Raw genomic sequence first — 27,002 nt, forward strand, 5'->3', positions numbered from 1 at the left:
TCCCTCTCTGTTCTTTCTCAGTGCTACATAGAAAGGCTCTTTTCAAAAACAAAACAAAACAAAAACTTAAACTTTATAATGCTCTAGGACAGGCTAGGCTTGGGTGTGCTCCTGGGATCTGCACCGACCCCTTGCATCGGCCTCTGGACCCTGACTGACTGAGGAAGACCTCCTATCCTTTTCTTCATTATTCAGCTCTTGCTAATGAGTTTAGGAAAGAAAAACTCAGGTGCCCTCTTCAGGTGCTTCACCTTATCGGATGCTTGGTCTGTGCCCAGCACTCTGCTGGGCTCCCGGGGTAAAAAATACAGAAAATCAGGCCTCCATTGTGAGGTTGATGAGACGAGCACATAACAGATAGTTATTGAAGCCTGAAAGAACAGTGACAGTGGAGTGAGCACATGACTTTGGAAGACCACAGGAGGAAGAGGATGATCGTGCAGTTCTCCCCGGAGGAAGGACTAAGATTGGGAGACAGGTGAAGGAGCGGGGAAAGGGAGAAGGTATTCCAGGTAGAAGCAGTAGGGATGCTTCATTGAGAGCGCTTGCCTATGTCTTGGTTTGGGAAGCTTGGGAGGAATGTTGAAGGAAAAATGGCGTCCATTCAGTTTTCCAGCATGCAGTGGGGTTTTTAAAAAATAGTTAAACCATACTACCGTTGTTCAATAGTTTAACTACAGTTTTAAATGGTTAAAATGCCATACAATGTCCCCACGAGCAGATGATCCAGCTTTCCGTGGGACATGGAACGGTCCCCCCTTCATTCAGCCAGTGATCGTTGAGTGCTTATTCGTTGGCAGGGTCTGTGCCAGGCCCCGAGGACACAGCCTTGAAGGCGGACCTGATCCCCGCCTCCCTTGAGCTCGCAGAGTGGACAGACCCCCAGCCTGTGGTACCACAGTTACAGTGAATACAGTTACAAAGGGAGATAAGGCCCTAACAGGCTTGAAAGGTTCTGGAAGGCTTCCAGTAAGGAGCGATACCTAACTTGGACCTGTACAGTGAGGACGAGTGAGCACAGCATGTTCGGGGTTCTGAAAGGGCAGACAGTCAGGTGTGATGTGGAGAGAGGTCAAAGGTGAGGCAAGGGCCATAGCATGTGTGACTTACAGACCAAGTTAGGAGTCTGGACTTGAACCGAACGGCTACTGGGCAGCCAGCCATCCAAGTATTTGGAAGGTCATGATTGATGGGTTTACATTATGAAAAAAACCCTTTAGGAGCAAATTGGAGAGTGGAGTGAAGGGGGCCCAGAGAAGAGATGGCAAGACCAGTTCAGAGGCCGTCCGATGGGAGAGATGATGGATGGTGGCAAAAAGGGAAGTCTGAGGGCTGCGGGGCTGGAGCAGGGCCTGGATCTGGAGAGGTTTAAGAGGCAGCACTGACAGAATTTGGAGACTTACGGGGATGTGGAAGTGAAGAAGGGGAAGAAATTACACTTTGAGCTTCCCGAGTGAAGACAAGGCTGGAACACCCAGAGCTTCTCAGTGGCCTGAGCAACCCAAAGCCCCTGGTCCCCTGAACCAGGCCTCCAAGGAGCCGTCTCAGGGAGGTGGAATTCCGCAGGCCCGTGCCCTTGCATTTGGACCTGCATGTGGAACCTCTGTCCCTGGAGGCATTTTTTTTTTTAACTACATTCTTTATTCATTTTTTATTTTTAAGTATTATTTTTTGAAAAGGCAATATGCACATAGCACAAATTTCAGTAGTACAAAACACTGACAGCTGTGAAAGCCAGTCTTCTCCTTGCCCCCAGCCACTCAGGCTTCCCTTGTGTAGACTGCCAGGGAGGACCCGCGCACGCGCACGCATCTGCATTTCCATGCCGTGTCCTGTACAGCCCGCCTTGTGCCTGGTTTCTTTCATTGAACAAGTCTAAGCCCCTATTCCATGTCAGCAACGACAGTTGCTGCCTCGTGTTTTCATTGATGGCATGATAGTCCATCGTCTCAACAAACCTCAGGCTCTTTAGGCAAAGTTTGATTTGTTTAAAATCTTTATATGTTAGTAAAGAATATTATTGAAAATCAAAGTAAGTCTTCTAAAAAGAACGATCTCTTATTACTCATATTCTTTCTGTACCTAATTACAGACATTCTTTTGGTAAATGATTGCTATTTTTATTTCTTAATATAAAGTTATATTTGCAAAATAAAAGATGTCATATATTGCATGAAAATTTAGTGTCAATGAATTTAGCATTAGGCATTGATTGGATCATATATACACACTGGGGGTGCCAAAAAAATGTACACAAGTGGACTCTTTGGTCAAAATGTTGCTCAAGCAGTAGTTCGCCTGTAATCAGAAGTGTCTGGACGCTGATGGGAACCACTCTGAGCACCTCTTGTCATTGCAGAAGTCAGACGTGACTTGTATTCATCTTTTGTTATCGGTCTATATTGAGTATTATAATTTTAATAGCTTTTTACTTTCTTAAAATGTGTACACATTTTTGGGGCACCCTCTGTATACAGATAATAGTCTAAAGTGATTTGAAATTGGTTTGTCTGACTTAGCCATTGTTAGGGAGATTCAAATGTTATTATTTATTTATGTAATTAGCATCCCGTACTCATTTACCTCACCAAATTGAGGAAGCATGTCCTATCAAATCTGCTTTATTAGTTTGTGCAACTAAAGCTGTGTTTTTTTTGTGTCCAACAGTTTTATCTAAAATTGCACTGTCCAATATGGTGGCCACTAGCCAGCTGTGACTATTTTTAAATTCAATAAAATTAATAATCCAGTCGCACCAGTGTGCTCGGTAGCCAGCGTGGCCAGTGGCCACCCTACAGAACAATGTAGACATAAGACATTTCCATCACTGTAGACTCTTCTGTTGGACAGTACTGATCTAAAACAAAAGAAAAGTATGTTAACGAGAATTAGCCACATTATTTCAAAAACAATTTTCTTTAACTTTCAAATTGGTTATTATACAACCATATGTTATTAAGAGGAAGGCTAAAAAACATAATGTAAACATTCTTAAAATTCAACTCAAGGCCTAAAATGACTTAGAATATCCCAGCTGCCCTTGGATTTACATAGGCCTGTCACAACCTGGCATCACAGTCTTTCATGCTGTGGCTGCAGCCCACTTCTTCAGCCTGTTTTCTCAGTGACCTCTGCCTCATAATCTGAGCTCTGGCCAAACTAGTCACCCTTCTCCAAACCCCACAGAATTTTTTTTCTCTGCATTCATTCATTCAGTTCCCTGAAGTGCCTCTCTCCTCATCTCCTTTTTATAGATTTTGAAATCCTCCCCGTCTTTCAAGGGCCACCTGAACTGCCTCCTCCTCCCTTGAAACCTTTTCTGGTTCCTTTCCCTCCCTACCTTTTCTAAAGTAAAGACACCACTTTCCTTAGATAGGTTAAGTAGGGACAGCTTGGCTGTATTAGAGGAGACGTTAGATGCAATTTTGTCTAGTCCCCTTATGCGAGTTGGGAAACTGAGGCTCTTAGTAGTTGACACAGCGGCCTGGAGTCTACCAAGAGTAGAGTGATCCAGGTCTCCTGACGTTGCAGTACTTTGTCCCATGTATCTTTGATCTCTTGGATTTATTCCAGTTTTATAATTACCTATAAAGTATAAGTGGCCAGTGGTGCTGACCAAGGGATTTAAGAGTGCAGCAGGCTAAGAGATGAAAGAAGCAGAATTCCTTTCCTGATTAGAGGCAGGTTTCTTACATGGTTTATTCAGTCAATTCTGTTTAGAGTGCAATTTCTAAATTGCTTTTGCATTGAGTGTATATCCTGAATGTGCCCGAGGAAGGTGTTGACCAAAGATGACAACAGGAGTGATCTGGGGCTACCCCTCAGCTAAGACCCTACCCCACCCCCATGCTCATCTGCCTCCAGGAAGCTAACTACAAGAGTCAGCCTCCCAGCCCCACGTGCAGCCAAGAGGAACCTAGGTAAACCCCTCCCCACACTGTTCCTTAAATGGCCTCTGAATCCTTGAGAACAGACTCTTTGAGAGTCAGCTAACCACTTAGGTGCCCCAAATGAAGGAACAGTTTCTGAGCTTTCGCGGCTGCGCCAGGTGGGAAGGTCAAAGTGCTGGGGGTAGGCCTTGTACCTAGGCCTCCCTGGAGTACAGTGAGGGGCTCCGAAAACCCATCCTAGGGTTGGCCCCACAAACATCTCGGGTTTTATTTGCTCTTGTTCTCCCCCCACTGCCTTTGAGACTTAGAACTCAATATATTCTGCACTCTTATTTTTAACAAATGTGTGTGGGAGAGGACCCCCACCTGGTTCTGACAGCTGTTTACACAGCCACAGCCTAAAGGTGGTGCCTGTGGATCGGAGCAGCCTTTCCAGGGCGCTGCTCCTGCCCTGCTCCCTACTTTGTCTCTTGAGGGGACTGTTTCATATGGAACTTGTTCTCCGCCTCGGAATGAAAAGCAAAGCTAACTCCTTAGACCCGTGGTATCGAAAGGGGTGGTCCAACACTAGTGGGATGCTGAATTACTTGTGGCCACGAGCTATTAAAAAAATTTGACTTCTAGGGTTGGAAGGACCTGTCAGAGCTCACGTAGCTTTCTTTCCAGGCAGGACCCAACCAAGATATGCTGCCCAGAGGAGCTGTTCCTATGCCCTGAGCCAGTGGTTCTCAAACCGTGGCCCCTGGACCACAGCATAAGCATCCCGTAGAAACTTGTTAGAAATGTACATTCCCAGGGAAGTGCCATTCCCGTCAGACGTCCTGAATCAGAAGCTCAGGCCGTGGCACCTTGCAGTCCAGATGAAGGCGCCGTCCAGGGGATTCTGGTGCACATAACAATTTAAGTACTGCTCTGTGCTAACGCCCAGCAGAACCCAGTAGTGAAGGCTTCTGGGTTTGGACGGCAGGAAGCCAACACTGAGGTTCATCCTACTTCTGTCACGGAGCTTCACTGAGTATAGGGAAGGGTGGCTGCCTCGTTAGTCGTCCTCTTCGATCTTGGCTGTGTATTGACTTACAGTGCCCGTGTCCCTGGCTCGCGTGATCACGTGCCAGAAGTTAATGACTGCCGATTCTAGATAATGGGCCTGAACAGTTGTAGACGTCACCAGTGAGCTGCTCAGTGAGCTCAGCCTAGACCCCTTCAGCACTGATGGACTGCAGTGTCTTCATCTCTACCCCAACCCACCATGTCGCCTACAGCGGGGTACAGCTCATGCCCCACGAGGCTTCTGAGCTGGGTCGTGTGGAACTTGTACCTGTTCGCTTGACTCTGCCCCCAATACCAAGTTCAAACACGTCGCAGCATCTCTCCGAGCAGGCAGGGAAGATTGAGGCGTGTCCTAGCTGAGTCTTGAAGCTCACGTGGAAGCAGGGCTCATACTTGCTCAGGAGCAGAGTTTCATTTCCTTTCATGCAAAAGTAGAACATGGGAGGGCAGCTGTTTTAATTGTCGATGGGACATATCTATTCTTGAGGGTGCTTCCGCTCCCTTTGAGTACTGGAGTCTTGACTATCATTCATAATCTCCGTATCTCCTAGTCCTTACCCACACTCATAGTAATTGTGCAAAAAAGCGGCGTCTGGATTCCTGGTAGATGGGCCCGTTTTAGATTGGTTCTTCTTCCTTCCGTGCAGATTGATTTCATTCGAGTTGCATTTCAGCCTGCAACCATTTGGATAATTCTTTTAAAAGCCAGCTCTCCCTATAGCTTTGAGCCCAAAATGAATATCCAGCTGTGTCTCTTCAGATTGCTTTCTCTGTAGACCTGCCAAAGGGAAAGAGCTGAGTTCATTGGCATATGAGAAGTTATTTAATATTTATGATGTGAAATTCGGGACATTTCACATCACGTAGAGCTAGACATGGTCCCTACTTTTAATAAACTCACTGAAATTATGAGTGCCAGGACATAGGAATAACAAATTCCTGATCACCTCTCTAGTAGGTGGTGACCCAATCGAAAGTGCTTTTATGTAAAGGCTCCTGGCTCAAGGCCGGCCCCTATCATCCATTTCCTCTGTGGCCCCCAGCTAACCCAAGGGGCCAAAGAGCTGCAGGCTAGAGAGGTGATTTCAGTTCACCTGACTGAATAATTCTTTTCCTGCAGGGGGCAGCTCCATCAGCAGTGCTGTGAAAAGTGGACCCTGGTTAATGATGAGACCCAAGCCAAGATGGCCCGGATGGCTGCTGCAGCTGCATGGGGGTTAGGTAAGACTGCCCTCACAGGCACCCCAGTCAAGGTGGGGAGAGGGAAGCGAGATGTTTGCATCTGAAAAGTAAGGCACTGTGGCTGCAGGTAGAGATGTCAGGGCTACAGAGGTGTAAAAACAGTCTGTGTTCACTTCTGTCTCTCCCATCTGTCTCTACCTGATGATTTTGACTAACTTGTTAGACATGAGTAACAATGGCTCTTCACGGAAAAGCCAAGGAAAACAGTGAACAAGCATCAAAATCAAGATATGTAGTGAGGTTTGTTTGTTTTGATGTTTTTGTTTTAAACAAGTTACTGGTTTGTATTTCTTTCTTATAAATAAAATCTAGAAGTAGGAATTCCCAGACTAGTGTTCTGGCTCCATTGTCATTAGCCTTTTTCCATATGTTTGCTTTGCATGGGGCCTCCATTTTCAAGTCTACCTCATGGTCCAGTATGGTTGCTGGAGCGCCATCCATCATGTCTTTATCCCAAGCAGGAATAAAGAGAGAAGACAAAAAAAGAAAAAAAAAGAGAGAGAAGGCAGCTGTCTCCTTTTATTTTTTAACTTTTATTATAGAACTTTCCCAACGTATATAAGAGGGAAGAAAATGGTGTAATTAACTCCCATATGCCTTTCACTGTCTCCAACAATTATAAACGTTTTGACAATTTTGTTTTCTATATTGTCCTTGCTGCCCAATATTTGCCCACTTTACTCCCATTCTGAGTATTTTAAGGTAGAGGTTTCCTTTTAATCCCCACAGACAGTGTAGATTTCTGACACCAGGCCCAGCTGAGAAGATTACCAATGTCTGTGCCAGAGAGGTTCTTAATAAAAGGGGAAAGGGTCCTTAGGACGTTCCAGGAGAGAAGCTTCCCCCATTGAGTCCACAGGAAGGTGACATAACCTTCTACCTACATTCTATCCCTCGTGAGTCACAGAGCTTATATCCTTTCCTTTCATGAGCTCTGGGCTGGATCCAGAACATTTTTCAAAAATAAATTGCATCCTGAGGAGTCACTGTTTGCTATTTTGCTTCTGCCCAGAGGCACAGAGAATGGCTAAGCCACTGGTCTGGAGTGAACGGCAGGAAAAAACCTTGTAAAAGCCGCAGCCCTACAGTTTGCAGCTAATGAAGCTGATAGCTTCTGCAGACCATCTTGGAAATCCTGGCATTCCATACATGCTCACTTCACCAGGGGAAACTGTTCCCAGCTACATTCTGGATGCACCCATTTCCCTAGTCTGCCACGGTGCAGAGACTACTGTGCTGTGACCTAGCCCATCTTTCTGTTATAACAGAGCCCCTGGAAATATTTATCTCCTCCCTTCTGAGGCAAAGGCACTGCCAAAGTGAGATGGGCAAACCGTCTGTCTGACCCTGTCCCCTGTCTGGGTAATGGCCGTTTTCAGTTCTCAAGGGGAAAATGTAATTTCCAATGTGCCATTGAACTGTGAGACGCTTCGCTCGTAGGGAAGAAAGCTATTCCATCTCACCTAGAGAAACCTGAGAGAGTTCTCTAGGTTAATGAGGTGCTGCATTAAATGCTCTTGACACGCGGGCTGGGCGCTCATGCCATTTCTCCCATCTTTTATGGAGCGCCCTGGAGCAGCAATAGGAGTCCTGTGTTTGGAAGACAGATGTGGCTTTGTTCAGTTGGCTTGCTCAACCCCCACAGAGTTTAGAGGGTCATTGCAAGATTTCGATACATCGTGCTCCAGTTTGTGTGGTTTGAAACCCAAGCTAAATGCAAGTAACAATGACCCCTATTGAGATGCTGCCTTTAGCCCAGCAAGTTGACCACCCTAATGCTTTTCTCTGTGTGTCTGTCTGTCGGTAGGTCAGTGGGACAGCATGGAAGAGTACACCTGTATGATCCCTCGGGACACCCACGATGGGGCATTTTATAGAGCTGTGCTGGCATTACATCAGGACCTCTTCTCCCTGGCACAACAGGTAAAACCCCACATGTACCCAGACCATCTAGCAAAGAAAAGGTAATTACGTGTGGCCTGTCAGTTCCTAGGCATATGACATCTGTAGGAATAGGCTGTTATACTTCAGCTCTGGTATTTGGCTTGGTGAACTCATTGGAATGGCTTTGGAGCATTGTATTCCGTAAGAAGAAGACTGCCAGCACCTTAGCTGGGGCCACGTTCTGCTCTGAGAGGGACAGACGTGTTCTGGAAGTAACCGTTTAGATTGCTTTTGGAGTTAGCCTCCTGGGTCATCATGGCACTCTTTTTACCACCTAGCCTAGCATTCCTTGTAGTACAGAGAAGCTGTCCACGTCACCAAGGGAGGATTTGGAGAATAGCCATCCTGCTCTGCAGCAGAAGTCAGTCACAGGTTCCTTCTGGCTGTGCAGGTATATCACACATTGGTGACCTTCTCGGAAAGCCAGCGCATTATCTGAAAACCCTGTGCTGACTTGCAGAATGAAATAATGAAGTAATCACATCCGCCCTGTCAGGCCCAGGTTGTCTGAGCACTTACAGGATGGGGACACAGTAATTAACCTTAAACATTCAAACAAGGAAAAGCTCCGCATGAAGGGCTTTTAATTGATGAGACAGAAGACTCAAACTGTGGCTCCGCGGCCACTGCTGGGACTCTGATTTACATGGTGAGAACTGAACCTGGGCCGTCCCAGTCACCAGCCAGAGGCTCCTGTTTACAGGGAGAGCTTTGGGCGTCTCTCTGCCAGTCTCAGAGGCACTTTCTCATGAGGACAAAATGCTTCGAAGTTAGAGATGACCACCTGGAGCCAGTTAAGTGTTTGCATACTCCATTTCCACAAACCTGCCCAGCAAAGGAAAGTGGAAAGCAGGGTGACCTCCAAATCGTCCTCTTGTGTTCTGAGATTCAAGGACACGGTGATTCTAAGCACTTGGGGTGTTATCATAGATGTTAAGCTTTCGGCTGCCACACATTTCTGTCTTTTCTGAGCAATCAAATAGCACTTTTCTCCGGGGCAGCCAGTTAGCTCAGTTCGTTAGAGCAGGGTGCTCTTAACAACAAGGTTGCCGGTTCGATCCCCACATGGGCCACTGTGAGCTGCGCCCTCCACAACTAGATTGAAACAACTACTTGACTTGGAGCTGATGGGTCCTGGAAAAACACACTTAAATAAATTTAAAAAGTGAAAAAAAAAAAAAAAAAGAAAAATAGTGCTCTTTTCTAGCCATTCAGGTCTAGGGAGAGGTTTCTTCCCTTGGAATTTTTCTCTTCATCACTGGAACTTAAGTGAGATAGATAACTTCTGCAGCTCGTTGGGAGGCCTGAAGATAGCACTACCTTAAGCTCCCAAGTCCACAGCTCAAGTCCAGGGGCTCCCTGTTTCTCTCCTAGTGCATCGACAAAGCCAGGGACCTGCTGGATGCTGAGCTAACTGCCATGGCAGGAGAGAGCTACAGTCGGGCATATGGGGTGAGTGTCGAATATTCTGCATGGTGTCACTTTAGAGGCTCATTTCAGTTCTTTTCTCAGAGTGGGCTGCTGAGGATGCACAGGCTGCTGAGCACATACCTGTGTGTGCCCAGCAGACACCCTGCCACCAGGAGGAATGATGGAAATGAGCCCTGGCTCTTTGATTGTTCCTGCAGTATTAAGTTGGAATGTGATTTGCTTCCGTCAGGCCATGGTTTCTTGCCACATGCTCTCTGAGCTGGAGGAGGTTATCCAGTACAAACTTGTCCCCGAGCGACGAGAGATCATCCGCCAGATCTGGTGGGAGAGACTGCAGGTGAGCCTGGTACAAAGCCCCGGGTCACCTGCCCACCTCCCTCTCCTGATTTTGCTCAGCATATGCTTTCTAAAGCCTCCTCAGGCTGGTTTGCATTCAGAGGAAAACATCCGATGGTTTTTCCACTAAGCCTTTGGCTGTGAGAGGCTGACTGATTTTCCAGCCTCCTTTTACCTTTCTCTAGGAATAAAAGAAAATGTCTTTAATAAGTGACACTGATGGCCAGGCATTTGAGAATCTTAACCTCAGAATCAGTGGTTTTCAACTTTAGCTGCACAATAAAATAACTGGAAAGCTTTAAAGAATCCAGATACCCAGGCCACTTCCCAGCCCAAATAAATCAAAATTGCTGGGGATAGACCCCAGATCAGTATCTTTTTAGCCTCCCCAGATGATTTCAGTCTGCAGCCAACACTGAGAACCGCGGCTGGCCATCCAGCTCTTTTAATGGGCTTGCCTGCTATTCTCATTGACCAACGCCTGCCGTTGGCACGTCCTCAGGTCATGGCCATCCCATGATCTCTGCTCGGACCTTTCCCACTGAAGTTTCCCCCAGAGAAACTTCCAAGTCATCCGTTGGTGTTTTCATTGCATATTCTGATCATTTAGCATGGGGAGCTGTCAGTTCCAGATCTGGCAGTGAGCAGTCTTCAGCGTTCTTGGAAAGGAAGTGCTCCCATTCCTTGAGTCAGTAGGAGGGGACGTTCACGGGCAAGAGAGAGAGAGAGAAAGCCTTCACTCTCCAGAAGCCACGTGTCCCCCTGCCTGTCATGATCAACTGCCTCAATTTTAAACTATTTCCTTTTGGCCTAATCCACACCCAATTCCAAATTCTGTCTTTAGACCAGTCAAGGTTTGCACTTCCAAGCGCCTCAGTTGGCTGTGACAAAGCCTTTTGACTCCAGGCTGCATTCCTGTCCCAGCGACTCGGCACATCCCACTGGACAGGAAAGTGCAGCGGGCAGAGGCTCGTCTGTGAATATAGTAGTCGTTTATGCTCTGCAGAGCACATGCAGTTCCTCCGCATGTTTTATTAGCAATTCTGAAATGCCCAGTGAGTGTTTTGATGGAAAATTGTCTACTGGACACCAGAAAAGAGTTCCACAAAGCAAGCGTTTCCTACTTGACTCGTACACATGCCGGTTTTTTAAGTTCCTATAATAGGGTAAAGAGTTTCCAAACCAGAGATCTGGTTAGTCTTCTGCCATTTGAACAAGTGGGGTTTTGTCCCAATAGCACCTTGCAAGGGGGTTGATTAAGTGAGTCTTGGGGAGGGGAGACCCACATGTGACTTTACGGTCCCCACGATACGGTCGTCATCTTAGCCTTCATGACTTTCCTATCTCGGGACAAAAGGTGCTTTTTGGTTGACGGGGCCAGATTATTTCAGCATCTGGGAGAAACTAGCAGATGGTGAGAAGTCACCAAAACAATCACTCAGTGTACTTTTTTCTGTTTTTCTAACTTTCCAAATCACTGTTGTCACACGTAATGGGATGGAAAGATACAGTCCAAGGCCTCAAAATAAAGCATTAAGCTTGTGGTAGAAATTTGGCTCTTGTGGATGGCTTGCTGTCAAAAAACTCAACAAACTGCCTAGGCTGGAAGACTGCCATTTTGTGGACAGGTCATCTGAGTTGAAATCCCTAGCCAGTGTCTCCCGGGGGGCAGTTTGCGAGGTCAGCCTTCCTGGCATTGGGTCTCTTCTTGCCTTGGGTGCTTTATTCAGGCTCGGACTGCGTCCTGTCACATGGAAAAGCCTTCCACCATTGCTGCTAGACTTTAGACTTATCTCCATGGAGGACAGCTCATTTGGTTGCACGGCATTCGCCCATGAAGTGGTAGATCTCAGAAACCTACTTCCCCTGGTGATTTGTCTCTCGAGTCTGACTTACCAGTGGAGGAAAAGGAGAGGCTCATTTTACTCTCAGCAGTCATTTGATATAAAATTAGCTTAGCCCCTTTGCTAACAATTAATTCACCCTATTTTTTAATTAAAAAGAATTTGTGTGTGTGAATGAACGAGACACTTCCCTTTCCAGATGCAGTTTTTGATTGAGACAAATAAAAATGAAGAGGAAAGAATCTAAGCAAGTCCCCAAGTCTTAGTGCAGGTTTAGCTTTAATAACTTCAGAAATACCAAACGCCACCAACTTACACACATCATTTGAAAATTTAATTATTTAAACTTATTTTATGTTTAATTCGTTTTTTGAATTTTGAGTGATACATTTTAATTTCTTTGTCATCTTCAACCAGAGAGACTGAAAAAAAATAAATAAAGTTAAAAATGCATTATTTATAATCCAGAAAAAGAAATATAAATTAATTCATTTAACCCTCACCATAGCCCTATGAAGTTGGTACTATTTTTATCCCATTTTACAGATCAGTCACAGAGAAGTGAAGTAATTTGTCCAAGGTCACATAGCAGTAAGTGGCAGGGCCAGGATTCAAGTTCCAGAGTCTCTATTGTGCTGCTCAGATTTGGAGGTGCCCCTCAGAGGCATTTCATTCACAGTGCCCTTCACTTGAGAAAGCTTTTGTTTCAGGGTGGGTCTCGCTGCTGCTTGTGGGGGGGTCACGATAGAGCAGAGAACATATCTAACCCTCACTGCTGAATGTTCCAGGGCTGCCAGCGTATCGTGGAGGACTGGCAGAAAATCCTCATGGTGCGGTCCCTTGTGGTCAGCCCCCACGAGGACATGAGGACCTGGCTCAAGTATGCAAGCCTGTGTGGCAAGAGTGGCCGGCTGGTGAGTCACCCCCACCACACGGGGCCGGGGCGGGGGAACCAAGGAGGGAACGGCATTCCTGGGCCGCTTCTGTTTACGCCCTGACCTCTCTTGTTTTTAAGGCTCTTGCTCATAAAACGTTAGTGTTGCTTCTGGGAGTCGATCCGTCCCGGCAGCTTGACCATCCCCTGCCAACAGTTCACCCTCAAGTGACCTACGCCTACATGAAAAACATGTGGAAGAGTGCTCGCAAGGTCTGTATCTGAAGCCACTCAACAATAGAGCAGGCTTCTCCAGAATGCTCACCTGCTCTGCTGCTCACTGCCCCGGGGCCCGAAAAGGAACAGCGTCCAAACCACCGTGTCAGGGAGTTTGCTGCTGCTAGGAAGCTATTTGGCCTGATTTCGAAAAGTGAATCATAGTCAAGGAGGTACATGTATAGCATTGATCAAACGAAAGAGTGTAATCACAGTTGTATTTATTAGCAGCCAGAATGTGCTGGAACATAGAAAAGGCACAATTTCTGACCCCTCGGAGAAAGATGGGCTGGTAAGTACCCAAAAAACCAGCATATTTGTGAAAACACTGACTGGAACTTTCACAAGACCAATTTGGTTGTTCAGACTTCTCGTCTCCTTTCCTATCATCAATTTGGGATTCCAAAACAACAACACCCAGAATATAATGCTGAAACCAGTAGGGAAAGTCATCTTGAAGCCAATGTAGAATTCCTCTTACTTTATTTACAGACAGGTCCTTGGGAAATAGATGTGGCTCCTGGTGGGAGGGGGGGTTGTTTATATTTTTTTAAACAATCTTCCAGGACGATGGTTGATGATTAATAAAAAGTTGGCCCTTGAGGCAAAATCAGCCCCCACTCTGTCTCCCCCATCCTCCTCCTTACCAAACAGAGAAGGGCGTCCCAGCTGTCCTCTCCATGTTGTCCCCACAGAAGTGCCTGAGATGAGAAAGAAATGCAAAGGAGCCGCCAGAGCCATGGCTATGGAAAGATGTGACAAAACAGTAGTTGTGTCTGCTGGAGGCAGACCTGGGAGACCCTGGGGCTGAGGGCGCTTGACTGACTGTGATTGCTGCCCAGTGTATGGTACCCAGGCACTGAGTCTTTGGGGCTTTCTGCGGTAGTAATGGCCCATGTTTCTTTCTCCAAATGTTCAGTTTGGGGGGTTTGTTTTCTCGTTGTTGTCTTTTAAGGGTTTGTTCTGGTGTGTGTGTTTCTTAGTCTCTGTAAGCCTCCCAAGCCGGAGCAATTCTGATTGAAAGCCTGACCTTCCTCCAGGCAAATGAGAAAAACAGAGATGCTGGACCTGAACACGTGGTTCCTTCCCATGCATGGTCTCCAAGTCTTTGAATGTCTTGCCGAAGGCAGGCAGAAGGAGCCTTTTGGCTAATATCTCAACCAAGAATGGCTTCTTTCAACAGATGACCACAGCCCAACTTCTCCACAGATTATGGCCTTTTCTTAGGAGCCCAGATTCTGGTGGGCGACCATAAAACTACATGGATAAAAATTTAGAAACCTGTTTAAAGTTAGGTGCTTGAACTTCAAGCCCAGAGCTAGCGCTGTCACATCTTTGGAAAAGTTCAGGAGCTACCCAAAGAAAACTGAGTACTTAATAATATTTGTACTACTGAACACGTCACTTCTCTGAGCTTTACTTTCTTCCCCTGGAAGCAAAGATTGTACTCTCTGCCTTGCCTAAGGCAGATGGAAGTGTTTGGGGAAGAGCAGACCCTGTTCTACAGCGAGGCATCAGGTCAAGGTGTACCCACGGGGTTTTCTGAGATCAGAGGCAGGCTGGTCCTTCCCTGAAATTTCACTAAGCTGAGAACAGGAAGCGGCCAGGCGATGAAGAACTGGGGGTACTATGCGCAGTTTAAACTCTGCAGCTGAGAGAAGAAGCCCCTTCCTCTGAGGGACCAGTCCCGCCTCTGTAAGAAGAAAGGATCATCTTTCCCCCTCCTCACTTCCTGGGGACGCAGAAAAGAAGGTGTTTTTAATAGAATTATTTTCAATACCTTGATAATAAGTTGCCACTATGCCACAGAGTAGAGAGAGTTTAGATTCTCCCGTGCTGGATAAACTCACTAAACTTAATATCGGGCTTCAAATCCAAACTAATACCCAGACACCCCAGTTTGGGCAATTTATTTTTTGTTCGGTGCCTTGTTGAGTCTCTGAAAAGAGTTTAAGTGTATGTGGGGTCTGTTGGTGACACAGCTGATGGGCTCTGAAAGCTTCTGGCATCCGAGTTCCTAAGTTAGTTCTTACCTGCTAATGTACAGTGATGGCGTGCATTATCTCTCACCTTTTCAGTGGTTGATCTTTTTAGGACTGCCCCTCAATTCTTTTTTTTCTTTTTAATCGGGTTTAAGTCTTGTCAGTATCGTTCTTACAGAAGAAAAACTACAGGAGCAGTTATCATTTCCCAGGTGTGGGATGCTAAGTAGTTCATTTTTCAAAGCCAGTGGTGAGTCGTAGGCCTCTGTGAAGGCAGATGTCTGAGGGAGACAGGTGTCTTGTTAACTGTTGGAACATCTGTGTGTCTGCCCTGTCCTCATGCGTGGATTAGCTGCCTGATAGATTGTTTGTCACATCATTCTGGCTCTGGGTTAAGCCCTATCTCTTAATGCCTCGTACTTCCTTATGTTGAAAAGTATCTGAGGTTGGTCCTGGACCCCCAAGCCAGGGTGTTTCATTTTCCTTCAAGGCCATCATACTGACATGTTTCTCTTTTTAAAAAAAAAAGAAACAAAAACCTTTTATATGCTTTACTCTAAGGGAATCATTCTGACCTTATTTATTTGACGTGTTGATTATTTTCCCTCCTCTTCTGCAGCAAAGACACATAGCCTCTTTTTCACCTTCTCCCATGTGTCCTGTCCCCTCCCTATGTTGGTGGATTTTAATTTCACCATTTTTTCCACTTGAGCTTTTGATATTTGTCAGCTCTAGTTCCATCCTTGAAGCCCTTTCAAAATAGTATGGACTCCATTTATCAGGATCCTGGTGTGTCTGGATGTAGCAGGTTTATACGAATGGCTTGAAACTTACTCCTAGATCTCTGACTCTGTCTCAACTCTTCCCTAGTTCAACTCTCTGTTTCTAATCTCTGTTTTACTGTTTAACAGGAACTCGTGTTCCTAACCCACGTGCCTTCTGCTCACTTTGTATAAAATCCCATAGTGTAAATAAATCTAACTGAGGATGCTTGAAGATTTTGTTGCTAAGCCACCCTGTTCAACTAGATGTCTGCTTAGCCGGTGACTGCCTCCTGTTCCACGTGGATGCATGTGGGGCTTTACCCCATCTCTGTGTACTTACTTGCGGGGTACTAAGGGTGCTATTGGATTTTTATAACTATAGTTTTTGCTATGCTGAAGTGCCCAAGGTATCATAGTGTTTTGAACAAATACTGAAGTTCTACTAGCCGGAAACAATTTCCCATAAGTCTGATTTTCCCCCAGGGCAATCTACTGATAGTGAAGTAAGCAGTTATTTCAATTACTTCATACGAATTGTTATTTGGGGTAGCCAGGCAAGTAACTTTTCCAAGGCTTATTAAACTAGTAATTAAGGTTGACAAAGGAGAGCTAAGACTTGAGTTGAAAAAATATGAATGTTCTTGAAGAGCCCATCCGTCTCCCAGCATCCTGCCCTGGTCCTGTCCTGTCGGGTCCTTACCCTGCATTCTGACGGGCTCTGTTTTGAGGGCTTGGCTCACATGCCTGTGAGATACACCGTCCTTCGTTTCCTGTGAGGTTGCCCGCGCGCCCAGCAGCCCCCTGTGCCTCTGTCCTACAGATCGACGCCTTCCAGCACATGCAGCACTTCGTGCAGACCGTGCAGCAGCAGGCCCAGCACGCCGTCGCCCCCGAGGACCAGCACCACAAGCAAGAGCTGCACAAGCTCATGGCCCGGTGAGTCCCCGCTGGCCGGGCCGCTCGGCCCAGCCCCGCCGTGCCAGCAGCCTCTGCAGCCAGGAGAACGAGTGGTCCAGGCTCCTCGGACATCTCTCTCGCCTTTTCCTGGAGGGATCCTGGGCAGCTATGGAACGGTGCTGCTCCCACGTCCCTGCCACTTTATTCTCCCAGGACTCAGCAGCCCAGGAGCACCCGTGTGCTATTCTGCTGGTGTCTGGCTTTACAGTTAGACTCCTTGTTTTGAAATGCCAGATGTGCTGCTCACCTGATGTGTGACTTTAGATAAGTTACTGAACCGCTCTGAGCCTCGATTTCCTTATCGTATGAAAAGGGCAGAGTGAGGGGCAGCTGGTTAGAGCGTGGTGCTGGCAGCACCATGGTTGCCGATTCGATCCCCACATGGGCCACTGTGAGCTGCGCCCTCCTTAAAAAATAAAATAAAATAAAAAGGGCAGAGTGAGAGTTGCTATTTCCTAGGGTGGTAAGGTGGTATGAGGATTAATGGAAAGAAGACAATGTCAAGCGTTTAGAGCAGTACCTGGAATAGAGTAGCAGTCAGTGAATGTTAGCTGTTAATATTACCACCATAGAGAATGGAGGAGAAGGGAATGAATAGTGAGGGAGAAACCATAGAGTAGTCAGTAAGCTCAACCGCTGTCACCCATAGAAAACGGATTGGGGATAGATAGGTCCGTACAGAGCCACCTGTGCAGGTCCCTGGTTTACACTAGCATTGCAAGACAGGTCAAGAAAAAGAGGTAGTGCCATAAAAATTTATCCCAAACTCCCACCTTCTTGCCATGTGCGTGGGCATTCCGTTGGCTCCATCATGTTGCTTCCTGAGAGCAAGAGTAAAGATCAGAAAGGCTTTAGTGCCCCCTACCATAACTCGTTCTCCTTGGGGGGAGGGGTGTTTTGAGGAGGGAGCAACACATGGGGGGCTTGTTTCTCTGGTTTCAGGTGTTTCCTGAAACTCGGGGAGTGGCAGCTGAACCTCCAGGGCATCAACGAGAGCACCATCCCCAAAGTCCTGCAGTACTACAGCGCTGCCACGGAGCACGACCGCAGCTGGTACAAGGTAACCCAGGCGCGCGCGGCGGGGGGCCCCCGCTGTGCCTGCTCCACGTGGCACACCTGGCACCTGGCAGCAGCCTGGCCGTGCGCTCCTGTGCGCTCGTGCCTTACAGCTGTGAATTTGCTGCTTTGAGTGCCGGGCGCTGGTCTGGCAGAGGCCCCTTACAAGTTGAATGGATACAGGAAGATTGGTAGATCCTTTTATTTGAGAAGGATGTCTTACACCACTGTTCTGTACTGTACTGGGAAGGCTGCTGTCTTACAGACCCTCAGCTGCTCGTTTCCCTCGGGGCCTCTGGACACAGGGGTAACCTCTGCAGCTTGGTCTTCCCTTGGGTCGTCTGTTCCTTCCCAGATTCTTTCTGATTCCCATTCCTGCCTGCTCTTCCTCTAAGAACTTAACTTTGTTTTTATTGGAAAGTTCTGGGTAACATCCTGCTATGTCACAGGAAACTTTTCAAGAAGATAAACAGAGTTAGAACATGTATAAAAGGTGTGATTGACTGGTAGAGGAGAGACTCTTGGAGGCGCACGTCTTAGGTGAGAGCACTCAGCTTCACTGTCTCACGTCTCTCAGGGGCCGCTGGGAGGAGCTGCTTGGTACGGCACATGTCTGATTTCTTTCCAGTAGCTCCTTGACCTGCTCATACTGGGTGAATTAATCCCTCTGGGATTCAGACTTGCATCTGAAGACCACAGAAGCATCTTATCCTGGTTTAAGCCAAAATCTTATCCTAAGTTAAGCATGCTTCATTCTGATCTGAAAAATGCCCATTTCGTGATGTCAGCAGTAATTACTCTGACTAGGACAGCTCTGGTCCAACGCTGGAAAACAGAATCCAATACACCGTTGCTTAGCTGCAACATTACTAATTAGAACTAGCTCCTAACCAGATTACTTTTCTTCATTTAACTTTTAGGGAACAAATCACAAGGGAAAAACTGCTTCCTATTTTTAGTTTTAGTTTGTTCTTAGTAGGGGTCCCTTTGGGTTTATGCTGTGAGTGGTGTGGTCCTGTGTGTGTGCAGGGACTGTTTCTGTCTTGTTCACCGTGTCCCCCAGCTCAGTGCCTGGCACAGAATATATACAGAGGGCACCAAAAAATGTAGACACATTGTAAGAAAGGAAAAAACTGATTAAAATTGTCATACTCAATATATACCGATAACAAAAAATGAATACAAATCACGTATATACATTTTTTTGGCACCCCCGGTATATAAGAGGTATTTGTTGAATAAATGAAGGTTTGGGGAAACTGAACCTGGATCATTGTAGAATTCTTACTCATCAAATAAAAGTCAATTATGATCAGTTTACCCTGCTTAGAAGGGGAAATGAATACATTTACGTGAACAGAAGATTTTTAGTAAGGAACAGAAAGGAATTTCCTGGTTATCCAGAAAGTGGAACTATGAGTGGGTTATTTAATGTCCTCCTATCACTGCCAACTTCCGAGGCCCCGAATCCAACTCGGCCTCATGCTGTCTACACAGGCAGTGCTGTCTCTACCATGGCGGCATTGTAGCCCAGAACCTCAGGTGTGAATAGTTCCTCCTTTAGCCAAAGAAGCACCAAAGGCTCCTTCCAGCAAACAGTCGTTGCGCGCTGGCTCTCCAGCAGGCCACAGGCCAGGTGTGAGGGCTGGACGATGAATGAGGTTCACCCTCCATAATGTTCCCACGCCCTCACTGTGTTCCCTTTCCCACTGTCACCTGACCTGGTTAAGGCCTTCACCATCCCTCCCCTGAGCCTTAGATCATGTTTTATACACTGCTGCCAAAGGAATCTTTGAAACCCAAAGCTCTCTTTCCTGCTGAATGAAATGGGGCCGCCTCGGCCTAATACGCCCTCCCCTCCGTACTCTGACCCTGCCACTGTGCTGGCCTTCCCCTCACGGCTGCCCCGCACGCAGCCCAGGCTTCCGTGCGATCCGTTCCTTTGTTTCCTGGGGACACCCTGTGCTTGCCCAGCCTGCATCCTTGTCCCTGCCCTTCCCCACGAGGAAGTGCTGACTGCTGCCCTCTCTTGTTCCCTCCTTGCCCACTGACGGCTGCTACCCAAGACCTGCCCCAAACTGCCCCTCTCCTGTGTGGGTAGCTTTCCCAGGCCCATCCCTGGCGTTCCCATTGTCCATCTCCATGGCCCCAGTCACATTCTACCTGTCTTGAGCTTTGTGACCGAGCTCCCCTCCTAGATCAGAAGGTCCCTGAGGCAAGGGCCAGAGCGTCTCCTCTTCGTGTGCCCCTTCCCCCGGCACTCGCCACAGCCCCTGATACAGTAAGTGTGCCACAAAATGAACGAATCACGCTGAATTTAGTACAACGCCCATTCCCCCGTGTTGCGTGGAGGTGAAGTTTTGCCCTACTGCCCACTGAGAGCAAAGGGCCGTCCAGCATTTTCCTCAGCTTCGGCCTCACACTCCTCTAAGCCCTTGGTGCCCCAGCCTCTGTCCACTGCTGTTGGTCACAGCCCCATTGTCTGTCCTTGACTCTTGCCCCCCAGGCCTGGCACGCATGGGCAGTGATGAACTTCGAAGCTGTGCTACACTACAAACACCAGAACCAGGCCCGTGACGAGAAGAAGAAGCTGCGTCACGCCAGCGGGGCCAACATTACCAGTGCGGCCACTGCCGCCACCACAGCGGCCACTGCCACCGCCACCGCCACCAGCACCGAGGGCAGCAACAGTGAGAGCGAGGCTGAGAGCAGCGAGAACAGCCCAACGCCCTCTCCCCTGCAGAAGAAGGTCACTGAGGTACCCAATCCTTCCTCCTCCACTAAGGACTGACCCAGGCACCAGGCGTTGAGGAACAGAATAGTTCAGTGTTTAGGCACCTGAGGCTTTACTCCCAGGTGCCAGATGAAGCTAGAGAACGTTGCTGGTTTTTCATCCAGCGTTGTCTGAGACCGTGCTTTTGTGGACGTGTTTGTGTTTGGGGAGCTGACATCACCCCGAGCTGAAGAATGAATTCCTTGTCATGCTTCCCAGTGCATGAGCTCATTCTGATGGCACGCATCTGTGTGTGGGTGGCCGCGCACATCTGCACGTCCACTCTGAGGACGGAACCTGGCAGGCTCCATCTCTGCCTTTTCCCCCCTCCCACCTCCCTTTGGGCTGTTAGTTCAGAGTGCACCGGGGCAGCTGGTAGGGCCAGAGATTAGCCTGTTCAAGCCTCAGGCCCCTCCCTCCACAGCCACCTTATTCAGGAAGCCACTGTTAGGCCAAGATAATAATTGTCATGGCACCATTGCTATTTATTGAGTGCTTGCTATGTGCCAGGTACCCACCAAAAGGCTTTTCTTGCATTAACTGATTTAATCCTCATTACCACTCTTTGAGGCAGGTACTGTTAGTGTGCTATTATGCCCTTTTTACAGATAAGAAAGCTGAGGCAAGAGTGTCACTAACGTGTATGTTCCCACAGGACTTGTCCAAAACCCTCTTGATGTACACTGTCCCTGCCGTCCAGGGCTTCTTCCGTTCTATCTCCTTGTCACGAGGCAACAACCTCCAGGATACACTCAGGTATCGGGGACGGGAAGGAGAAACCCTGGTAGGCCGTGTGAATGGCAGGACATAGAAGTTACACGTAAAGTCCTCTTATCCTTGCCCACCCCAGTCAGTACATCCAAGAGGAACAGCTAACCAGGATCCCGCCCTTGTGGGTGAAACCTACAAAGAGTGGGGAGAAGTGGCCTCTGAACTCCCCATATGTGCTGTGTTATGTAGGGAAGAAGAAACCCACAAGTTTGTCACAGTATTGCTGAAATCCCTTCAGCTTTTAGAGTCAACTCTGAGAGACCTAAACAAATGGCACAGACCAACCAGTGCAGAGGCTGCAGGGGCCAAGGGCGGCCTCCTTTGTTTGGGGACCCCCTGATGGCTAAGCCCCAGGTTTCCTGGTTGCCACTGTTCTTCAGGTGACTCTATGCAAAGGTTACCCATGGTTGTCTGTGGCCCTCATCTGTTAGATTTCTGTGTTTATGCCATGTGACTGTCTACATTATCTGGAATGAAATGATTGCTCCCTTAGGATGGTCCCCTGGTGTTCAGTCGAGCACTGCCGGCCATCACAACCCACCTACCCCCAAATGGTCCCAAGGCCAAACACCTTGGAGAGCCATTGATTTATGGCCCTGCCAGGTCTTCTCTTCTCAAGAACCTTAAAGGTGAAAAACAGACAAAAGCTGGGAAACTAAGTTTCCTGTGACTTCCTTGTTTTTCTTTTCTAGAGTCCTCACCTTATGGTTTGATTATGGTCACTGGCCAGATGTAAATGAAGCCTTGGTGGAAGGGGTGAAAGCGATCCAGATTGACACTTGGTTACAGGTGAGGCTGCTGGGCTACAGGTGAGGATCCTTGGTTACAGGTGAGGATGGTTATGGGTAAGGCTGCTTGGTTATAAGTGAGGCTGTTGGGTTACAGGTGAGGATAGGGTGTGGGGACAGAGTCCCAGAGAGCAGTTTCCAGGCTCTCGGCCTCATGTGGAAATGTGCTGGCTCAGGTAGTAGATGGCCATCAGCTGTAACTAGTTGACCGTCAACTGTAACCAGTTAGCCATTGGCCACTGATATAACTTCCACGGCTAAGCTAGCAAGCGCGGGTTGCAGCTGGCAAGTGGGGTGGGTTGGTTGGCAGAGAAGTGGACGGCAGGTTGCGTATCGTTGGATCCTGCCTCCTGTGTCTCCAACCCAGCCGCCAGCGAGAATATAGTGGTATGAATTCCCTACCTATGGCTCCGTGGGTGTTCCTTTTTGGCCTCACCATGTCCTGCGTTCTTGTGTGGGGAGCGGGACCAGATCCCTGTATGACAATGGGTCAGCTCTCCTCTCTCCTCTTAGAGTCACGCAGTGGTCAGAGTAACAAGGCAGCAGGCGTGTGCCTGCTGAGGACACAGGGACCTGTCCCAAGGTCTCGGCTCTGTATTATCTTAGTTTCTCTTAGAGAACTAAAGGGAACGAATCACGTTAGTACCACCAGCATCTACCAGAACAAGTTACAAGAGCTGGTCATTGCCCAGAAGAATCGCTAGAGCTGTTTCCATGGCTCATGTGCTACATACTGTGTCTTTTTGAATGCCAGGTTATACCTCAGCTCATTGCAAGAATCGATACGCCCAGGCCCTTGGTGGGACGTCTCATTCACCAGCTTCTCACAGACATTGGTCGGTATCATCCGCAGGTATGTGGAGACCCGTCTAACAGCTGACCTTTTGCTTTGGTGGTCAGCCTTTCCTGCCCTGGAGACATAAGTTCAGGAAGTGGGAGGCAAGCTTCCCGTCCTGCCCCAAGGAGGGTCTGCCCAGCTAGCCATTCCAGGAGCCTTCATGGAAAGAGAGTTCACCCTCAAAATTAAGTAGCCTCTCCCTGGTAGACTCAAATGAGCGTGAATATCATACTCACCGTTTCTTTTGTCATCCTCCCTAAAGTTAGTGCCAGGCTCCTCGCAAACGTTTGCAAATGTTCCTCTGTGTTTGCTTCAGGCACTCATCTACCCACTGACTGTGGCTTCTAAGTCTACGACCACAGCCCGTCACAATGCAGCCAACAAGATTCTGAAGAACATGTGTGAGCACAGTAACACCTTAGTGCAGCAGGCCATGATGGTGAGTCGGCAGCCAGTGTGGGATTTCCGCCACCCCGGTCACCTGGCCAGTCTCGAGTGAGGTGGTTTTTCTTCCTCATGGCAGTGCTGTGTGCTCCCTCTGGCTGCCAGAAAGAGTAGCTCCCATTTCTCCGAGACAGGCCTTTCTGAGCTGAGCTTATCCTTCCTTGGTGCTTCTCTCCTTCCGCTCTGCGATCCAGGTGAGTGAGGAGCTGATCCGAGTGGCCATCCTGTGGCATGAGATGTGGCACGAAGGCCTGGAAGAAGCTTCTCGTTTGTACTTTGGGGAGAGGAACGTGAAAGGCATGTTTGAGGTGCTGGAGCCCCTGCATGCTATGATGGAACGAGGACCCCAGACTCTGAAGGAAACCTCCTTTAACCAGGTATGGGATAAAACATGCAGTGACATGACCCAAAACCTTTATCAGACTCCTTTCCCTCTAGCCTTTCTGCTGACTTGAATAAAGTGTACTGTGACGGAGGTCACAGGATGTAAAAACACCAGAAACTTGATTGTCTTTAAGTGAAAAACCCTCCTGAAATTTTCACTGGAAAACCTCATGAGACCTCACTTGACCAAACAAGCCATCCTGAGACCGGGAGCTCCAGGCCCAGCGGTCTGTGCCTCCCCACACCTGTGCCACTGAGAGGACTCAGTCTGTGGCGTAGTCAACACCTGCCACCACATGCAAATGTCCCTTGTATTCCTTCTCAGGCGTATGGTCGAGATTTAATGGAGGCCCAAGAGTGGTGCAGGAAGTACATGAAATCAGGGAATGTCAAGGACCTCACCCAAGCCTGGGACCTCTATTATCACGTGTTCAGACGAATCTCAAAGCAGCTGCCACAGGTAGGATCCTCAGGGTCTAGCAGGGTTCACCCTTTCTAATCCTTTCTGTTTTGCTGGGAATGTTGGAACACTAACCCCACAGCACCTGGTTTTACTTACACCTGCAGACTTTGGGACAAGTCATTGCTATTAGCAATTCATCGAAAAATACCAAAATCGCATTTAAATTCCTCCCTAGGGGCAGCAAACTAACTGTGGTAATTCTTCACAGCTCACATCCTTAGAGCTGCAGTATGTTTCCCCCAAACTCCTGATGTGCCGTGACCTTGAGTTGGCTGTGCCAGGAACCTACGACCCCAACCAGCCGATCATTCGCATTCAGTCCATAGCACCATCTCTGCAAGTCATCACGTCCAAGCAGAGGCCCCGAAAGTTGACACTTATGGGTAAGGAGCTTTGTGCACTTCTGCCACCTGTGTCTCCCTCACCCTGGCTACACGCCCCGTCCTCTGAGATTAGTGCTCGCTGTTCACACTACTAATCTTTCATATGCTGTGTCTCTCCATCCTCAAGACTCCTAGTTCATTCATACAGCTGTGCTTGTTTCAGTGAAGCATAAGGATCGTACAGAGAACAAGTAGAAGGAAGTGTAAGGCCTGCAATGTGGAGCCCTGGGCATGGTAGGCAGCTGTGGGGGAGCTGATGAGGCCAACAACGAGGCATCTGGAGGCAAGCGTGGACATGACAGGCTCCATTGAAGGAAGGGCTTCTGGGCTCTGGAATATTCTTTCAGACCATCACAGTCCCTGTGGGAAATGATTGTGTAAAATCCAAACAAGTAGGGATGAGTTCTCGCAGGTTTGAGGCCTAAGTACTCGGGTGGTGCTTTGCGGTCTCATGCCTTTCGTAATAATGCTCGTGTATTGGAAATGCAGTGATTATTCACCAACACCATTGCTTGTGGTCCACAGGTGATTGTCTCTCCATAGGCTGGCGTCTCCTGACACTAAAACATGTGTCAGTCGGGTTCTCAGCAGTATTTAATTGGAGACCTAATGAAGGAACTGTTTCCAGAGGTGTGAGCAGAGTTAAGAGAACCCATAGTGAGACGCTGTTGCCCCCACCCTCCACACTTGAAAGGGAGCCCATCAAGAAAGGGCTTGTAGCACCAGAAGCTGTAGACCACATAGATGAACGTAGCTACTTCTAGAACTGTAGCCAGGCTGGTTGTCGGGGGCAAATAAATACCCTGACCTCTCCCTCTCTCCACCCTCTGACCTCCTGCCAGTGCCCCCATTGGCCAAGCCCAACTGGGAGCCCAGGTGATACAGTGTGGAGAGCTCAGGCTTCTCAGGCCAGAGCAGGACAAAGAAGGGCAGAGAGTGGGTTAGGGAGGAGAGTATATAGAATGACCATTTCTGTGCAGAATCATGCCTGGTCCTCAAAGACAGAGCTTTCTAAAATTTTTAATTTGCACAATATTTACTGGGGGACCATCATTAGCATGGCCATTCTTCTCATCAGTTCTAGGGAGTCTTTTTCTGCTTGCAGGGTAAGGTACTGCCGTCTGCAGGGTCTTTTGAATCCAGTGGTGGTCTCCCACCTAACGGGTTGGAGACCCTCTGACCCACCCTAACCTCTCCCACCATTTTTTTTCAGGCAGCAACGGGCACGAGTTTGTTTTCCTCCTGAAGGGCCATGAGGATCTGCGGCAGGACGAACGAGTGATGCAGCTCTTCGGCCTGGTCAACACCCTCCTGGCCAATGACCCAACCTCTCTTCGGAAAAACCTCAGGTATTCAGGACGCCGTGAACACGGCAAGGACTTGAGGTCTTCTAGTTTTCTCCTACATCTCTCCCGGGTAGCCATGTACCTTTATGAAATAAATTATAAAAGTATGTACCTGACAGGAAGTCGTCAACAGCCAAGGTGTCAGACACAAAAAGGAAAACCCTCCATATTTCTCATACGAAATGCCTTTAACAACCTCTAAAAGCTACAGCATGGAACACTCTGTGGCCAGTAGACTGGAGATTCTGCAAATTTGATGTGTTTTACCCCTCGTGGGATTCCAGCCTGGCCAGCCTTTCCTATCCTTAGTACATTCTTACCTCTCTCGATCAAGAACATTTGTAATAAGTTGGGAGGTTATTTTAGGCTTAGAAGTAATCACTGGATTGTTCCCCCAAAGCAACGCATTTGTTAGGCAGGTTGAGAGGCCGATAGGCTTTCATCCCATCAGCACACTGTCTCTACGTGATGCTTTAGCCTTTGCGAAAGGCCCCTCATTACACACCTCACAACAGCCCCGTGCAGCAGGCTCGTTGTAACTATTTGCATGCGCCATGAGCAGACCAAAGGTGTGATCTATTACTGTACAATAACCCTGCTTTCCTGTGGGCGCCAGCATCCAGAGATATGCAGTCATTCCCTTATCAACCAACTCGGGCCTCATCGGCTGGGTCCCCCACTGTGACACGCTGCACGCCCTCATCCGGGACTACAGGGAGAAAAAGAAGATCCTTCTCAACATCGAGCATCGCATCATGTTGCGGGTATGTCTCGGAGGCAAAACTCACAAGTCGGAGAAGCTGCTTTTCTTGTGCTTCTACATATGTCCATCACTGAACAATCGATTTGAGGGAATTAGTTATTGAGGAAGGTTTAAGGACGTGAGTCCTGACACATAACCTTCTCTAAGAAACAGAAGGGTCCCAAAGCCCAGGAACTAAGTTCTCCTCATCCTAGGTGAGGCCGGACAGTATTATTTCTCAGATACCTGATGCATCCAGAGCACTGTTTAGTAGATGTGTAAGGAATAAGAAAGAATTGTTGGTACCCAAATCCTTGACTCCTCCAGTGCTCATTCACACCAGTAGTCTTGTCCTGCGTGGAGGCCTCATGTTTTACCCGCAGGCCCCGGCAGTTCCTGTGGGCATCAGGTTAGCGTGGCCACT

At 48.0% G+C, this 27,002-nt stretch overlaps 1 protein-coding gene across 2 annotated transcripts in view; it reads left to right on the forward strand.

The window, feature by feature from the left end:
• MTOR (mechanistic target of rapamycin kinase) overlaps positions 1 to 27,002 on the forward strand; it is a 115,676-nt gene that overhangs the window by 77,521 nt on the left and 11,153 nt on the right. For both annotated transcript variants that reach the window (XM_019746727.2, XM_019746728.2), the window contains exons 31-48: positions 6,061 to 6,161; positions 7,990 to 8,105; positions 9,501 to 9,578; positions 9,787 to 9,894; positions 12,526 to 12,651; positions 12,753 to 12,884; positions 16,454 to 16,569; positions 17,533 to 17,650; positions 20,153 to 20,404; positions 21,075 to 21,175; positions 21,883 to 21,979; positions 22,733 to 22,831; positions 23,133 to 23,255; positions 23,455 to 23,637; positions 23,970 to 24,104; positions 24,316 to 24,490; positions 25,704 to 25,839; positions 26,453 to 26,600. In XM_019746727.2, coding sequence (XP_019602286.2) covers positions 6,061 to 6,161; positions 7,990 to 8,105; positions 9,501 to 9,578; positions 9,787 to 9,894; positions 12,526 to 12,651; positions 12,753 to 12,884; positions 16,454 to 16,569; positions 17,533 to 17,650; positions 20,153 to 20,404; positions 21,075 to 21,175; positions 21,883 to 21,979; positions 22,733 to 22,831; positions 23,133 to 23,255; positions 23,455 to 23,637; positions 23,970 to 24,104; positions 24,316 to 24,490; positions 25,704 to 25,839; positions 26,453 to 26,600 — 2,344 coding nt within the window. The remainder of the gene's footprint in view (positions 1 to 6,060; positions 6,162 to 7,989; positions 8,106 to 9,500; positions 9,579 to 9,786; positions 9,895 to 12,525; positions 12,652 to 12,752; positions 12,885 to 16,453; positions 16,570 to 17,532; positions 17,651 to 20,152; positions 20,405 to 21,074; positions 21,176 to 21,882; positions 21,980 to 22,732; positions 22,832 to 23,132; positions 23,256 to 23,454; positions 23,638 to 23,969; positions 24,105 to 24,315; positions 24,491 to 25,703; positions 25,840 to 26,452; positions 26,601 to 27,002) is intronic.

The sequence above is a fragment of the Rhinolophus sinicus genome, linkage group LG06 (genome assembly GCF_036562045.2).
Source record: "Rhinolophus sinicus isolate RSC01 linkage group LG06, ASM3656204v1, whole genome shotgun sequence".
Taxonomy (NCBI): domain Eukaryota; kingdom Metazoa; phylum Chordata; class Mammalia; order Chiroptera; family Rhinolophidae; genus Rhinolophus; species Rhinolophus sinicus.